At 29.2% G+C, this 18,615-nt stretch overlaps 1 protein-coding gene across 1 annotated transcript in view; it reads right to left on the reverse strand.

Annotated features, from left to right (window-relative positions):
• The window catches only part of LOC142229025 (uncharacterized), a 549,429-nt gene that overhangs the window by 55,548 nt on the left and 475,266 nt on the right, over positions 1 to 18,615 (reverse strand). Inside the window, 1 exon segment of the mRNA XM_075299556.1 lies at positions 8,796 to 8,869. Within this exon segment, the coding sequence (XP_075155671.1) occupies positions 8,796 to 8,869 (74 nt within the window).

The following is an 18,615-nucleotide window of genomic DNA, read 5'->3' on the forward strand; positions in this document are numbered from 1 at the left end:
AGCTACAATGCTAATTCTACTCCTTGTGCAAAATTTCGACTAAATCGGAGTTAAAAATTGGCCTCTGTGGTCATATGAGTGTAAATCGGGCGAAAGCTATATGTGGGAGATATATCCAAATCTGAACCGATTTCAACCGAATTTGGCACGCATAGTAACAATGCTAATTCTACTCCCTATGCAAAATTTCAACTAAATCGGAGCAAAAAATTGGCCTCTGTGGGCAAATAAGTGTAAATCGGGCGAAAGCTATATATGGGAGCTATATCTAAATCTGAACCGATTTGGCTGATATTTTGCAAGATTTTCGAGACTCATAAAATATGCGAATGTACGGAATTTGAGGAAGATCAGTTTATATACACGCCAATTATGACCAGATCGGTGAAAAATATATATGGCAGCTATATCTAAATCTGAACCGATTTTTTCCAAAATCAATAGGGATCGTCTTTGAGTCGAAGCAGGACCCTATACCAAATTTTAGGACAATCGGACTAAAACTGCGAGCTGTACTTTGCACACAAAAATACATCAACAGACAGACAGACAGACGGACAGACCGACAGACAGACATACGGACAGACGGACAGACAGACGGACATCGCTAAATCGACTCAGAATTTAATTCTAAGCCGATCCGTATATTAAAAGGTTGGTCTATGATTACTCCTTCTTGGCGTTACATACAAATGCACAAACTTATTATACCCTGTACCACAGTAGTGGTGAAGGGTATAAAAACGGTATAACCTACAGTGGTTCAAGAAATTTCAATAAGAATATAATTGGATCAATAAATTTCTTGATTTAACCAGAAAAAAGTTTTTTTCTGTTCGTATTGCCTACTTTAAATATTTGTAACGAAAATTTAAAATTTCGAATGTAAATTTCACCAACTGAATTATGAAGGAGATCATTAAAATAATCCTAATATCATAAATTCGTGTCTGATGAATAATTGTTTAAATATTAATTTTAATTTGCTTCAGTTATGTATAGCTTTAAGTAATTTAGTTATAGCTATATAATTTTCCAACTAAATGTTGTCATTTGAATTTTTTTCTTAATTTAACAAGATTTCAATATGCCTAAGTACAAATACTTTAAAAGTCAACAGCAGAACAGTTGACAGCATCGTCTATGTGTGGGAAAGAAAATTTCCCCTACCACCCACCTTCTTCAACCTAAACTACTTGGCATTCGGAAGCAATTGTAGCAAAATCCAATTGAAAATAAAATTCTTCTGCCCCGTAGTGGCTTATTAATCTCAAGTACACTGGCAGTGGATGGCGCAGCCGGTGTAAATGGTGGGGAGAACGATAGTACGTCAGCTTTTCATTGAACTCTGCTTCTTTGGCCATGAAGTGCCAGTTGAAGTACTTGCCTAGAATGGCATTGCGCTCTGGCTGGGAAGAAAAATGAAAAAAAAATGAGGGAAATTTCTATGGAAACATAATTAATTAAGCGTAACATAAAAACGACCTGATGGAGCCACAACAAGAGAGGAAATGTATTCTTTTAGTCCTTGGTGCTGCCGACAAGATGGAGATGGTCTCAATGTACCTAGAATTTGATTGCTAACTCAGCAGATGTTTACTTTGAAAGTTTTTGAGGGCAAGTCGTATTTATCTTTCATCGTTTCAAATTTCTTTGCTTTTTCTTTTTACCACCAAATGTGGATAGACTTTAGAAAGTTCTGCTGTGTTATGACCATATTTGCCACTGGGTAATTCGAACTACCTTTAGATTAAATTTAATGTCAAAATAACGAGTCCATAAGGACAAAGTGGAAAGTGATTGAAACGAATACCTGATGTTTGAAGGCACCCACACAGATGTTTTCCTCATGCGAAGAGTTTTAGGATACATTTTCGAGAAATGTGTATTTAAATGCCAAGCTATAATAAAGAATCTATGTATGTATATCAAATAGAAATTACAAATGCGCTTTTCCACTAAGTACTGAAACGCCAAATCATTATATTTTTGTAATTAATGGGATCTATAGATTTCAAATGAATGACATTTAAAGCCAAAATTGGTGAAAGAGTGAGAAATTGTGCACACCAGAATAAATGTAAATTCCTTGAAAAGAGTTTTGACGAGGTCAACCGAAATGTTGGAAATAAAAATAAACTAAAAACATCAATCTTATGTTTTTTAATCGAGATATAGCCGAAACTATGACAAAAATTCGTAAAAACAAATAAAAAAGTCAACGATAATCAACCATAAAATTTTGACCAACTTTCCTATAGAAATAAAATGTTGACAAAATTTTCTAAAGAAATAAAATTTTGATAAAATTTTCTAAAGAAATAAAATTTTGACAAAATTTTCTAAAGGAAAAATATTTTGACAAAATTTTTTAAATAAATAAAATTTTGACAAACTTTTCTAAATAAATACAATTTTGACAAAATTTTCTATAGGAATACAATTTTGAACAATTTTTTAAATAAATAAAATTTTGATAAATTTTTTTATATAAATAAAATATTGACAAAATTTTCTAAATAAATACCATTTTGACAAAATTTTCTAGATAAATAAAATTTTGACAAAATTTTCTAAATAAATACAATTTTGACAAAATTTGCTGTAGAAATTAAATTTTGACAATTTTTTTATAGAAACAAAATTTTGACAAAATTTTCTATAGAAATAAAATTTTCACAAAATTTTCTATAGAAATAAAATTTTGACAAAATTTTTTATAAAACTAAAATTTTGACAAAATTTTCTATAGAAATAAAATCTTGACAAAATTGTCTATCGAAATTTTCTGTTTTGACTACATTTTCTATAAATTCATTATTCTTAAAAATTTTAATTTTTGTATAAGGTCATACTATCAAAGTCCATTGTAAGTAAGTTATCCGTTTTTGTATAAATACAAACTTACAAATGCGCTTTTCCACTAAGTACTGAAACCCCAAATTATTATATTTGTGTAACTTATAAGTTCTATAGATTTCAACAGTATGGCAATTTTTTTACCGAAGTCAAAATTGGTCAAAAGATAGATATTCCACCGAAACCGATCTGTTTTACAGAGTGTGAAGCTGTGCACACCAGAATAAATGTAAAGAAAGACATCAATCTTATGTTTTTTAATCGACCTATAGTCGAAACTATGACAAAAATGCTTAAAAATAAATAAAAAGGTCAAGTATAATCAACAAGAAAAATAATTTTTTGACAAAACTTTCTACAGAAATAAAATGTTGACCAAATTTCCTATAGAAATATAATGTTGACAAATTTTCTAAATAAATAAAATTTTGACAAAAATTTTCTAAATAAATAAAATTTTGACAAAAATTTTCTAAATAAATAACATTTTGAAAAAAATTTCTAAATAAATAAATAAAATAAATAATAAATTTTTACAAAATTTTCTGTAGAAATTAAAGTTTGGAAATTTTTTATAGAAATAAAATTTTGACCAAATTTCCTATAGAAATAAAATTTTGACCAAATTTTCTAAAGAAATAAAAATTTGACAAAATTTTTTAAATAAATAAATTTTTGACAAAATTTTTTAAATAAATAAATTTTTGACAAAATTTTCTAAATAAGTAAAGTTTTGACAAAATTTTCTTTAGAAGAAAAATTTTGACAAAATTTTCTAAAGAAATAAAAATTTGACAAAATTTTTTAAATAAATAAAAGTTTTGACAAAATTTTCTAAATAAATAAAATTTTGACAAAATTTTCTAAATAAATAAAATTTTGACAAAATTTTATATAGAAATAAATTTTTGACAAAATTTTCTATAGAAATAAAATTTTGACAAAATTTTCTATAGAAATAAAATTTTGACAAAATTTTCTATAGAAATAAAATTTTGACAAAATTTTCTAAAGAAATAAAAATTTGACAAAATTTTTTAAATAAATAAATTTTTGACAAAATTTTTTAAATAAATAAATTTTTGACAAAATTTTTTAAATAAATAAATTTTTGACAAAATTTTTTAAATAAATAAAGTTTTGACAAAATTTTTTAAATAAATAAAATTTGGACAAAATTTTCTAAATAAGTAAAGTTTTGACAAAATTTTCTATAGAAATAAAATTTTGACAACATTTTCTAAAGAAATAAAAATTTGACAAAATTTTTTAAATAAATAAAGTTTTGACAAAATGTTCTAAATAAATAAAATTTTGACAACATTTTCTAAATAAATAAAGTTTTGAAAAAATTTTCTGTAGAAATAAAATTTTGACAAAATTTTCTATAGAAATAAAATTTTGACAAAATTTTCTAAAGAAATAAAAATTTGACAAAATTTTTTAAATAAATAAAGTTTTGACAAAATTTTTGAAATAAATAAATTTTTGACAAAATTTTTTATATAAATAAAATTTTGACAAAATTTTTTAAATAAATAAAATTTGGACAAAATTTTCTAAATAAGTAAAGTTTTGACAAAATTTTCTTTAGAAGAAAAATTTTGACAAAATTTTCTAAAGAAATAAAAATTTGACAAAATTTTTTAAATAAATAAAAGTTTTGACAAAATTTTCTAAATAAATAAAATTTTGACAAAATTTTCTAAATAAATAAAATTTTGACAAAATTTTCTATAGAAATAAATTTTTGACAAAATTTTCTATAGAAATACAATTTTGACAAAATTTTCTATAGAAATAAAATTTTGACAACATTTTCTATAGAAATAAAATTTTGACAAAATTTTCTAAAGAAATGAAAATTTGACAAAATTTTTTAAATTAATAAATTTTTGACAAAATTTTTTATATAAATAAATTTTTGACAAAATTTTTTAAATAAATAAAGTTTTGACAAAATTTTTTAAGTAAATAAAATTTGGACAAAATTTTCTAAATAAGTAAAGTTTTGACAAAATTTTCTATAGAAATAAAATTTTGACAACATTTTCTAAGGAAATAAAAATTTGACAAAATTTTTTAAATAAATAAAGTTTTGACAAAATTTTCTAAATAAATAAAATTTTGACAACATTTTCTAAATAAATAAAGTTTTGACAAAATTTTCTATAGAAATAAAATTTTGACAAAATTTTCTATAGAAATAAAATTTTGACAAAATTTTCTAAAGAAATAAATTGGAAATTTTTTATAGAAATAAAATGTTGACCAAATTTCCTATTGAAATAAAATTTTGACAAAATTTTTTAAATAAATAAATTTTTGACAAAATTTTTTAAATAAATAAATTTTTGACAAAATTTTTTAAATAAATAAAGTTTTGACAAAATTTTCTAAATAAATAAAATTTGGACAAAATTTTCTAAATAAATAAAGTTTTGACAAAAATTTCTAAATAGATAAATTTTTTATAGAAATAAAAGTTTGACAAAATTTTCTATAGAAATAAAATTTTGAAAAAATTTTGACAAAATTTTCTATAGAAATAAAATTTTGAAAAAATTTTGACAAAATTTTCTATAGAAATAAATTTTTGACAAAATTTTCTATAGAAATAAAATTTTGACAAAATTTTCTATAGAAATAAAATTTTGAAAAATTTTTAATAGAAATAAAATTTTGAATAAATTTTCTATAGAAATAAAATTTTGAATAAATTTTCTATAGAAATAAAATTTTGAAAAAATTTTAATAGAAATAAAATTCTGACTAAATTTTCTATAGAAATAAAATTGTAACAAATTTGTCTATCGAAATTTTCTATTTTGACAACATTTTCTATAAATTCATTATTCTTAAAAATTTTAATTTTCGTATATGGTCATACTATCAAAGTCCATTGTAAGTAAGTTATCCCTTTTTGTATAAATACAAACTTTCCCTTGCTGGTGAAAGCTAAAATCGTTAAAAGATTTAAAATTCGACGCATTTACAATTCAAGGGATATTTGAACACCCAACAATTTTTTTTTCATACTAGCCGCAAAAAGTTGATCAAAATTTTCCAATTTGGTAGACTTAGGAGCAGTATTTGGAGATTATTATGATTAAATCTGAATTTTTGAAGTAAAATTTGGATTCATTGTTCCACTCGGACTTGGTCCAATATAAAGGCATCCGAGAGGACTCGAAAATCTAGTCCGAAAGCGCATAAAGTGGCAATTCTGTGAGACTCCTTCCATTAGGACATCGATTTAAACTTTGTGAGGATATCTAGGATATAGAACACACACTTCTTAACTTAGTCTTGACGATCTTCGTTCCCATCTGGCTACTCACATTACACGAAGTTGTGCATTTGTATTCCATGTCCATTCAAGAAAAATACTTTCCTCCTTTATGAAATTTTAGACAAACGAATTTTGTTTAAGAGAAAATAAACCTAAATTTACGTCAACGATTATTTCTAAACTTATTTATTTGCTGTTAAAGAATAGTTTTTGGTATCAAAAGAAAATTTTATTTGTCTCAAATTTCATTCCTCAGAAAAGAAAACTTTTCTTTCAGTGTATATTTTTAAAATTAATTTGAGATTCAATTTAAAATTGATTTCAGTTCATTGCAATTTTCCTAAATCACAAATGAATTTCTATCTCGTTTTTTACTGCTATAGTATTTTAATGAATATTTGATATTAAAATTTAAATTGTTGGATTTCACTGATATGCGAAACATTGCAATTAGTTGCTCACTCATTTGATAGTAATTTTAGTGAAGCAATTAAATGGCTTGACTCAACAAATAATGGCTGGTAGTCTATGAAAATAATGAAATCGATGGTTTATGGTATAAAAAGGTTTTGTGCATGAAATTAAAATTAGGATTAAATTGCAATGGATTTTTTGTTTAAACTAATGAGCGATGCGCAATTTGTAATCAATTGATTTATATGATGAACATATGTAAACTAGTATAAAATAGACTAATTGAGGTCAAAGAACTTGATATAGGGCCAATAAATTCTTCGAATTTAAATATAATAGTTTTGAATCTAAAACGAAATTTTCTTTAAGAGCATATAAATATGAATTTTTGTCAAGCGTTGCAAAGATTCTCTCTAATATTTTTATGTGTTTTTAAAGAAAAGTTTTTGAGTCAAAAGAAAACTTCGCTTGTTGGGCCACACCTTTGGTATCACCGAAAACCATCGTGCGATAGGACACTCTTCCCCTTCCTAGGAGCAAGTTCGCCGTATGTAGACCACAATTACCATAATTCTTACTTCCAATCTAAGAATCTTGTATTCAATGATACCGGATCATTGAAACGAAATTTCGTTTATTGTTAAGAAATAATAGAGGAGATATCTACGTTTGCCATCAAACAAGAACGGCTCGGAGATGGTCTCAGGGTTGCGTTTGTTTTATGGAGTGAGAAACAAGGCATACATGCACTACATAACCCCAGCTTTTTTGAACCTTTTGAACCACTCTGTGGAATAAGGTATTACAAGTTAGTGCATATATTTGCAATACCGACGAAGAGACGAGATAGATACATGGTGTCTTTGGAGATATTGCTCGGGGCCAGTCGATCCTGAGTCTATATACCATGTCCGCCCATCTGTCTTTGAACATATTTTTGTAGGTCGCAGTTTTAATTTAATCGCCTTCAAATTTGGAACAATTGAATTCAGAATCAAAATCAATTGAATTCAGAATATAATTCAATTGATTTTGAAAGAAATCGGTTCAGATTTAGATATAGCTCCCATAAATCTTACGCCCGATATGCACTTATATGGCGTAGAAGAGTTTTAGCCTGTTTTGTTTCAAATTTTACTCAAAGAGTACAAGTATCGTCCAGTGTAGTAAATTTCTGATAAGAAATCGGTTCAGGTTTAGATTTAACTCCCATATATATCTTTCGTCCAATTTACACTAACACGACCACCAAGGCCAAAGTTTTACCCTGAATTACATGCCGCTGCATTGCTCATTACATGTAAGTAGTGGTTGGATCTTTGATCCCCAATGGCAATAATTTTGCAATTTTGTAACATATCGAAACACCACCTCAGTAATGCTGGTGACATTTCTGGGTGTTTCAAACTCTCCTAAGTGGTTTCACTGCAATGTGGACGCCGTTCAGACTCGGCTATAAAATGGAAGTCCCTTGTTATTGAGCTTAACATAGAATCGGACAGCACTCAGTGATAAGAGAAAAGTTCACCACTGTGGTCTCAAAATGGACTGAATTGTCTAAGTGAACCTGAAATATCGGGCTGCCACTATACCAAACCTAACCTATATCGATCCAGGTTTTTATATAGCTCTCATGTACACTGACCCTGAAATTTAAAATCAAAAGGTATTCTAGGTTTATAAATGGGTGTGCCGAAAATTGTGTAAATCGTTCCATGTTTTTGTATAGCCCCCATATAGACCGACTTCTTTGGCTTCTAGACGCCGATATTTTTATCCGATTTATCTAGACCAAATATGATGTGTTGGTATGGCCTCTTATAGACCAATCTCCCGAATTGATTTCTTCAGAATCTGGAAACCGTAATTTTTACCTGATTCGCCCGATGTTCGATATCTAGGTCCACAAAAACCTGCGTCAAATTTAGGTTTTATCGTTCCTTTTTAGGTTATGTCCCCTAGATATGACCGATCTGACTTCTGCGATTTCTATACACCGTAAGGATTTCATATAATCCTTATATACGTCTGTCTCCTGACATAATTTTTTGAGGGGACCGTCTGAACTTTAGGCCATATATAATTGTTTTCTCCAATGTATCAATGCACAAATATGGAAAACATACAACTCAATTTTGTAGCGACAAAAACTTCAAAACACACAATAAATTTTTACAAATTTTCTGATAAAATTACATGTATAACCCAATACAATGATCTTGAGACTTACCTCAAAGCTAACAATTCCCGTATGATCCTGATCCAGTGTATTGAATACATAATGGGCATATAATGTTGGATTGGCTGTATAATCGATTCATAATGACAGAGAAGAATAAAAAATAAATAAATGAATTATTAAAATTTTATAGTGCTAATACGAAATTTTAATTTTCATAAAAATATATCGGTAAAGTCATTATAATTAATACAACATGTAGAAATTTTAGAAATCTTTTCTTTAGTATATATAAACACACATACATTTCCATTTTTTGCTGTTTCTAAAGTTTTTTTCTTTTTTTAAATTAAAAAAAAAAACACATAAAGTAAAGCTATAAGAAGCTGCGGTATTCTCATTTTTAATATAAACAAAAAAAAAATATTTTTTTTAACGTCAAGCTTTGATTTCGATAAAAGCTGCAAAGCTAAATGATTGATGATATGAAAAAAACCTTAAAACTATAAATTATTCTATAGCCGCCATAAAAATTTTCCTTCATGATGTCTCCAGATATTGTACTGCTGCTGCTACTTCCAATGCTGGTATAGGTGTACAGGATATCATTACAATTAGTATTGGTAAAAACATATACATATTTTATATAATTTCTAATGTTATCGTTATAATTTAGGAAGTTGAAATTAAGAAATAAATTTTACAAATTAAATTCTTTACTTATTTATTTTAATTTAACATAGCTGGAAATATATTTAAATGTAAATACATAACTTATGCTACAAGATAATTTTTATACTTGCCACCATAGAATGGTGATGGGGGTATAATAAGTTTGTCATTCATCGAAATATCGATTTCCGAATATATAAAAAATATATAAATTATATATTCCTGATCAAATTCCAAGATAATATAATCATATCCGTCTGGCCATCTGTCGTCCTAAAATTTGGCACAGATTCGTAAATAAACCGACCTCCCGATTTAATTTATAGACAACGCAATTTTTATCCCATTTGCGAGAAATTGGAAAATTATAGATATTTCAGGCCCACAAATAGGTGTGACAATTAATTTAATTCCCATAAAGACCTATCTACCGATTTGACTTCTTGGACTTATAGAAAACGTAATTTTAATCCGATTTTCCTGAAATCTACACTGAAAAAAATATTGTCGTGAGACCAAAGATTTCATTTCCTTAAAATACGAATGCAGATTTTGCTTAGCATAGAAGACGCATTTCTCTAAAATAAAGTTTCTTTCCGTGTCCGAAAGTCGATAAATTTTTCAATGAAGTCGTATTGTCCTTATAATTAAGTGATTTCACTTAAAAATGCGTATCATAAAATGAAAGCAAAAATGTTTGGGCTAAGGTCAAATTGACGTTAATAATTCAGAAAAATTCTTTAAAATGAATGAAATTGTCTTTAACTTTGTTGTGTTTTTGCATCTTGACTACAAAGTAAAAACTCGTTCAAAAATAGGACATGTTTCTCAACACTTTATTTTAAAGACGCTTTCTACTTAAATCATAGCATAGTTTCTACTGAAAGTCGATTCTGCATTTGGAAAATAAAGTTGTCGTTAACTTGTTTATAAAGGACTTTGATAGCGTATGAAGAAAAAAAAACTGAAAAAACGAAAAATTAAAATTTGATTCCTAGAAGCAAACCCAAATTTAAAAGAAAATTGTGTCTTAGAAGTATCCTTACTTGTATTCTCTGCTTCTTTGGTTCGGAATCAATACCAAAATTGTTTAAGTAAAGACAAAATCTTTGGAACCGGGTATGCTTTTTTTCATTATAGAGGTATTTTAGAACCACAAATCGGTGTGTATCGTCGCAGGGTTAGGTATAGTCCCCATATAGACCGAGCCTCCGGGTATTTAAGATTTGGACCGGCCGAAGTTTTTTGATTCAATCATGAAACGTTTGGGAGCCACCGTGGTGCAATGATTAGCATGCCCGCCTTGCATACACAAGGTCGTGGGTTCGATTCCTGCTACGACCGAACACCAAAAAGTTTTTCAGCGGTGGATTATCCCACCTCAGTAATGCTGGTGACATTTCTGAGGGTTTCAAAGCTTCTCTAAGTGGTTTCACTGGAATGTGGAACGCCGTTCGGACTCGGCTATAAAAAGGAGGTCCCTTGTCATTGAGCTTAACATGGAATCGGGCAGCACTCAGTGATAAGAGAGAAGTTCACCACTGTGGTATCACAATGGACTGAATAGTCTAAGTGAGCCTGATACATCGGGCTGCCACATAACCTAACCTAACCTAATCATGAAACGTAACCTAACATTCATGTAGTTAATGGTTGTAAATAAAAATCTAATTAATTTTAATGGCAAAAACCATTCTTTAACTTAGATAAACTATTGTGCATAGAGTATAAAAAATGTGTCTACCAGAAATATTGATTTCAGACCCCATAACACAATCTGATGTTCTTCATAATTTGATAAATATCTAATAACAATTGCTAGACCCATATTGCAAAAACCAAATAGATGCATTGACGGACAGACAGATTTTGCTGCAGAACGCGATTTTTTTCGATCATTTTATGTAATGGCAAATAATTCAGATAAGTACAACACATATAAGTTACGATTATTTTAATAAAGTGGCTGTTAGTTGCTACCTCATTCAACCTTATTATGGGTCAATTTCAGTCTAATTCCCAGTTGCATATATTTTTGTCAATGTATAAATTTTTTAAACTCAAATTGTATATGAAAGCTTTTCTCTATCTGCTATTTGTGTAGATAACTTAAAAATTTCTAAAATGAAATCATTTCATTTGATAATGCTGATATCTATAAATTGAATTGAGTTATTTGAGTATGTGTCCAAAGGACAAATCATACATTTGACTTGCAAGTAACGTCATTATATTTAATTTGACCTTATTCTTGGAATACATACGCATTGGCAATGTATTTATAAATGTGTGTATTTCTAATCTCATTTTTGTAACAAAAAGAAAAAAGAAGGACTTATTTAGTATCTGTGATTAAAAAGAAAAATAATTAAAAACAAGTGTATACGGCCGTAAGTTCGGCCAGGCCGAATCTTATGTAGCCTCCACCATGGATTGCGTAGAAACTTCTACTAAAGACTGTCATCCACAATCGAATCCAATCGAAAAATCCTTAACACCGTCTTCTAAATTGTAAGTCAGTCCATACGGGGGATATATTAAACAAAATAAAAAAGGCCGAATAAATATGTGTATAATTCAGTTGAACAAAATTTTCTATAGAAATAAAATGTTGGCATAATTTTCTCTAGAAATAAAATTTTGACAAAATTTTCTATAGAAATAAAATGTTGACAAAATTTTCTATAGGAATAAAATTTTGACAAAATTTTCTATAGGAATAAAATTTTGACAAAATTATCTATAGAAATAAAATTTTGGTAGATTATTTTTGGCGATATGGACCAATTTTTGTGTGATTGGCCATTGACTATATATAACTATAGACCGATATGGACCAATTTTTGCGTGGCTGTTAGCGGCCGTATACTAGCGCAATGTGCCAAATTTCAACCGAATCGGATGAATTTTGCTCCTCCAAGAGGTTCCGGAGGTCAAATCTGGGGATCGATTTATATGGGGGCTATACATAATTATGGACCGATATGGACCAATTTTTGCATAGTTGTTAGATACCATATACTAGCACCACGTACCAAATTTCAACCGGTTCGAATTTAATTTGCTCTTCCAAAAGGCACCAGAGGTCAAGTCTGGGGATAGGTTTATAGGGGGGCTATATATAATTATAGACTGATATGAACCAATTCCTGCATGGTTATTGGATACCATATACTAACATCACGTACCAAATTTCAACCGAATCGGATGAATTTTGCTCTTCCAAGGGACTCTGGAGGTCAAATCTGGAGATCGGTTTATATGGGGCCTATATATAATTATTGACCGATTTCGACCAATTTTTGCATGGGTGTTTGAGGCCATATATTAACACCACGTACCAAATTTCAACTGAATCAGATGAATTTTGGTCTTCCACGAGGCTCCGGGGTTCAAATCTGGTTATCGGTTTATATGGGGGCTATATATAATTATAGACCGATGTGGACCAATTTTTACATAGTTGTTAGAGACCATATACTAATACCATGTACCAAATTTCAGCCGGATCGGATGAAATGTGCTTCTCTTAGAGGCTCCGAAAGCCAAATCGGGGGATCGGTTTATATGGGGGCTATATATAATTATGGATCGATGTAGACCAATTTTTGCATGGTTGTTAGAGACCATATACAAACACCATGTACCAAATTTCAACCGGATTTGAACTATAAAACTTTATCTCTGAATAAAGTTAAAACATGTTAACGACAACTTAAATTTCCAAATTTAATATATTAAATATATATTAAATATATTAATTTAGAAATAGTCTATAAACATCTTTGTGTTTAGAAAGAGAGACCTTGAGAGTATGCTGCAAGTAAAATAATGGAAATAACCAATTGACGCCTTAAAAATATATCCACACAAAGAAAATTTCATTAAAATGTTTTTCTACCAGTGTATGCTCTAAGTTGAAACATAATATGTTTGAACAATACAAACAATATTTTGTTTGGTCCAATCCTGAAAATATATATTTTTGAAGCAAAATGTGCTTGGGGTATGCGAGGCAATTCGGAAACTTCAATGCACAAAGCGCGGTATAAACAGAAAAAAGTTAAGTGTTTTGGAAACTTCCATTTCTGTTATGAACACATGTTAAATTTTGTTTCGATCTGGCTACTCCTTCATATAGAAACAGGTGTTCAAAAAAGACGCATTCGCAATTTTTTTAAGGTTGGTAAGGTTATGGCAACGGTTTTTGGGATTTCAAAGGTATTTTATTGATCGACTATCTGCAAAAGGGTAAAACAATAAATTCAGAGTACTATTGCAACCTTTTGGATTAATTAAATGTACAAATTCGAGAAAAACGTCCTGGCTTACAACACAAAAAAACAACAATGGCTAAAATCAACGAATTAAAGAACGAGTTGCTTGACCACCCACCCACCTTATTCTCCTGGTTTAGCTCCCAGTGACTTTTACTTCCAAGTGACTTTTACTACCAAATCAATTGAAGATGCCATTGCAGTTGTAAACCACTATTTTGAAGACCTTGAGGAAAACTATTTTAATCAAGGGATATAATTGCTAGAAAAGCGTTGGACTAAGTGTATTGAAGTTTCAGGAGATTTTATTGAAAAATAAAAATATTTTTGAAAAACTAACTATTCTCTTTCATTGATAGGCTAAGAAGTTTACGAACCGCCCTCGTACAAGTAAAAATTATGCTATGTTTCAAGTAAAAAACATTTTTAAACTAAAGTGTTGAAATTATTTCCAATGGAACGCTTATTTGCTTTGTAGTTAAGCCAATAAAAGTCAACAAATGTAAAGACGATTTCGTTAAAGATTTTTTTAAAAGTATTTAAGTCATCTTGGCCATAGTAAAACGAAATTTTCTTTCATGTCAGGGTACCCAAACTTAAGTAGAGCCACTTAACTATAAAGACATAACGACATTATTAAAAAGTTTATCGACTTTTGAACAAAGAAAAAAACTTTATATCAGAGAAATGCGTCTTCTATGCTAGGCAAAATTAGAATTCCTTTTTTAAGAATATGAAATCCTTGGCAATATTTTTTTTTCAGTGTACCTGCCTTTAAGGATTGTCACATCAGTTTCTCCAATCTCGCTACAACACCTTAAGGAACGGTTTGGATTAAATGTCAACAGTACACTAATAATAACTGAACCCTCTATTTCATTAAAGCCAATTTAACTTTATCTTAGTTTATAGAATTATTATGTTTGGAGAAAATTTCCTTTCCTCTAAAAATTATTGCCTACGTTAGTTAAATGAACAAAAAAGTGGGATAAATTATACACAAATGAAACATAAAGATTTACTAAATTCGTACTTCTCACAAAATAGCCACTTAATTCTTTAAATTTGTAAATTTTACTACAAACTTCGTGTGAAACAAAAGATATTCTTGCATTTTTAAATTTACAAAACTTTCTTTAACAAGTGAAGAAAAAGTTAATTGTGTCTAATAAATTTTCTTGAATTTGTTTAAAAATATTTCCTTATTTTTGTGATGTCAGCATTTGTAATAGTGTTTAGTTAAAATTTTCTAAAAATAATCTAAAAATGCGAAACTAAGTACTTATCGTTTATTATGCGTGGTTCCAAATATGAAATTGCTTTTTTCCCAAATATACGTCAAATAATACTTTCAATTCTTCTCTCGTCCTTAAAATGTCAAACCCTTATCTTAAACAAATAATGACATGGATTTTTTTTTGCGAAACAACTCCATAAGAAAAACTGAATCATATCCTTCACTTACCATTGTATTTGAGAAAATTAAGCTATTATTCTCGCGCATACACTTTTTTTTTAATTTTTAAATTGTAATTTTCCCCCAAGAAAAAAATCTGCTTATCACTGTATGAAGTAAAAATATAAGGAAACCAAACCATCATCATAAATCAAAGCCAATTTTGGTCTCAAAACTAAGTGTCATCTCCTGGTGAATATCATCGTTAAACCTCTGTTGTCCTCGAAGAAATATATACGAAAAATGAATCCTCTTATGTTCGGTCGTTAGAATAATGGCACGAAATAGAGCAGAAAAAAATCAAAAGGATATATGGAGGACACATACAGTACCGGAGTGAATAGAGAGAAAACTTAATAATATTTGTCTAACATTTGATACCCTAGCGACAGTGAAATAAATTTGGACTTTTTATATCTCTATTTCTATGTGAAATGCTCAGTGAGCTGCTAATATTAACCTTTATATCTGCCCCTCATGTTTCTATCTTCCATGGAAAACTTTGCCACTACTCTAAGCAGAGAAAAAGATGACGAAGAGGCTTACATGCTGTGTACAGCACGTTTGCCATACATGACATGTCATATTTTCACATATCCTTTCTCGGAAAAGACCACCATAAGGAAAATCTAATACTAGTATCTTGGTTTTGTCACACAAAAAAAAAAATGTGATTAGATTATATGCTCTCGTTCAAGCATAGTTGAGGTAAAAGAGAAGGCAATTGCTTAACCTCACTGTCATACGTGTAGAGGAACTCTCAGTTGGTATTTTTGTAAGGATATGTTGTGCAGAGTTCTATTCGTTTCCTTTTTTTTTGCAACCTCATTACTTCTGAACAAACTAATAATTTTAGTTTATAAAGTACTCTCACTATCAAGCACCACAGGAAAGCTTGTATGGTTTGGCAACTGGGTTACTTGTACAATTTTAATGTCGCTTTCCCCCCATTCTATTTGAAAATACAGGGTTCATATGACGTGTATCTACATTGTGACTGATATGAATTGCAACCAAGTTCAGGGTGCTATAATTTATAAACGTGACAGCTGATAGATTTATTCCAGTGGCAGTACATTTTATTGCTTACAAGCCTTCCAATTCAAAACTAAAGTTATTCGTAATGGAATTCAAACGTGGTAGTGTGATTGTTTTATATTTGGCTGAAAATGACTAGAGGCCTCCAGCATTTAGATATGAATAAATCTGTTTTTTCGAACCATTTCGTACCAGCAAATAAATGGGGGATCCCCACAATGATGTGGACCCCCCATCAATTTTTTTTCGACTTCCGATGAAGCTCTTTTGGACCACTCTTAGAAAATCCCAGCAAAAAAATTGGAAGTTCTTCTAAAGGCACAACTTTAAAATCACTTCCAAAAATGTTCTCCCAAAGATGTTCTTTATTTTAACTGCACTGGAAGTTCATTTGTGTCAATTATTTATAACTCGCTTTTTTCATATTTTTAATGGGAAATTTAAGATTTTTTTGTTTCAGATAGGTTAAAAACAGTTTAAGAATTAATAAAATGATACAAATTATTTAAATTATGCCAAAAAAGAAAAAAATGTTAAATCCATTCTAGAAAAATTGCAAGATTTTGAAAACATTTGATGCCAAACGTTCCAGACAAGTGTTAGAATGCATTAAAAATTATAAAAAATTAAGCTACACTTGTAGTTTAGTCAATGCATGGCTTTAAGCTGAGATCAAAAAACAAAAAAACAACAATAACGATTGAAGAGAAGCCAACAATAACACACAAAACGAATGAAGATAGAGGAAGCACGCTCAAAAACAAACCCAGCCAAATACATACAAATCGATGATTTGAGTTTGGCAAAGGAAAAGAGATATGCTGGCAAATTTGTTTAGGCAGTAGCCGACTATCAAACCCTTTTTCGGGAGGTTCAAGTGTAGTTCACGTTGGGTTGAGTGAATTACCCGAATTTATTCTGATAATTGGTTGATAGTTTTGCTGCAAGTAGAGGATGCTGATGAGGAATGTGGTAATTCCGAAACAGCTGTACATCCAACCATCTTGCAGCCTATAGGGCTTTGCCCAAATAAATTTGACAAGCATACTTTTCCTCTGTTGGTTAAGCTACACTTGTAGTTTAGTCAATGCATGGCTTTAAGCTGAGATCAAAAAACAAAAAAACAACAATAATTATAAAAAATAATTTTAAAATTTATTTATTTGTCAAAATATCACACATTTTCTTAATTCACACCCAAAACACTGAATTCGCATCTCACCTTAAGAAGTGATGCAAACTCAGTGCAACGACTACTGAAATGGTGGACATCCGTCCTATGACAAGCCCATGTTAAATTCATCGCTTCTGCGCCAATTTTGCACCACTTCCGGATCCAAAAAGAACATTTCCACTACTTTTTTGGCGACGCTTTTTTGCTGGGATATGCTATTTGTTGCTTTGAAGTCAAGAAAATTAAAAAAGTAAAAAAATAAGATTCAAAATTTCACCATCGAAGTGACTTTTTCAAAAAATATAAGCCGAAAAAAAATAAAAAAATTTGCAACTGATCAGATTGGAACCTGTGATCTGAATTTCATTATTTCCCAGTAAAAAAGCGTCGCCAAAAAAGTAGTGAAAATGTTCTTTTTGGATCCGGAAGTGGTGCAAAATTGACGCAGAAGCGATGAATTTAACATGGACTTGTCATAAATCGGATGTGCACCATTTAAACAGCCGTTGAACTGAATTTGCATCACTTCTTAAGGTGCGATCCCAATTCAGTGTTTTGGATGAGAATTAAGAAATTTTGTGATATTTTGACATATAAGACATTTTTATTTTTTTGTATGATTTTTAATGCATTATAACGCATGTCTGGAATGTTCAAAATCAAATATTCGCAATTTTTCTACAAAGTATTTAGCATTTGTGTCGGCAAAATTTTAATAATTTGTACCATTTTATTAATTCTTAATCTGTTTTTAACCTATTTGAAACAAAAAAACAAATTTAATTTCCTAATAAAAATATGGAAAAAGCGAGTTATAAAAAAATTGACTCAATTGAACTTCCTCTACAGTTAAAATAAAGAACATTTTTGGGAGGACATTTTTGGAAGTGCTTTTAAAGTTGTGTCTTTAGAAGAACTTCCAATTTTTTTTGCAGGGTTATTAGTTTCGTATTAATAAAGAACATCTCGGGAATTAGTTAAGATGGTATGCTTTGGTGATATCACAAACATTTTAATTGACCTTTCGACGTTTCATATTGAATGCACGGCTGCCACTCGTGCCAAAAAAAAATCTACCAAAATTTTACCCAAAATTGACCAAATTAGCAAAAATCTTTTTTTTGAAGTTGTTGATCAAATTTTTGTGGTTAGTATGAAAAAAAAAATGATTTATTCATAAAGAAAGAAAGAACGAAAAAAAAATGATTTATTCATAAAGAAATGTTTTATTTATAGAAAATTTTGTGAAAATTT

Source organism: Haematobia irritans, chromosome 3 (genome assembly GCF_050003625.1).
Source record: "Haematobia irritans isolate KBUSLIRL chromosome 3, ASM5000362v1, whole genome shotgun sequence".
NCBI classification, from domain to species: Eukaryota; Metazoa; Arthropoda; class Insecta; order Diptera; family Muscidae; genus Haematobia; species Haematobia irritans.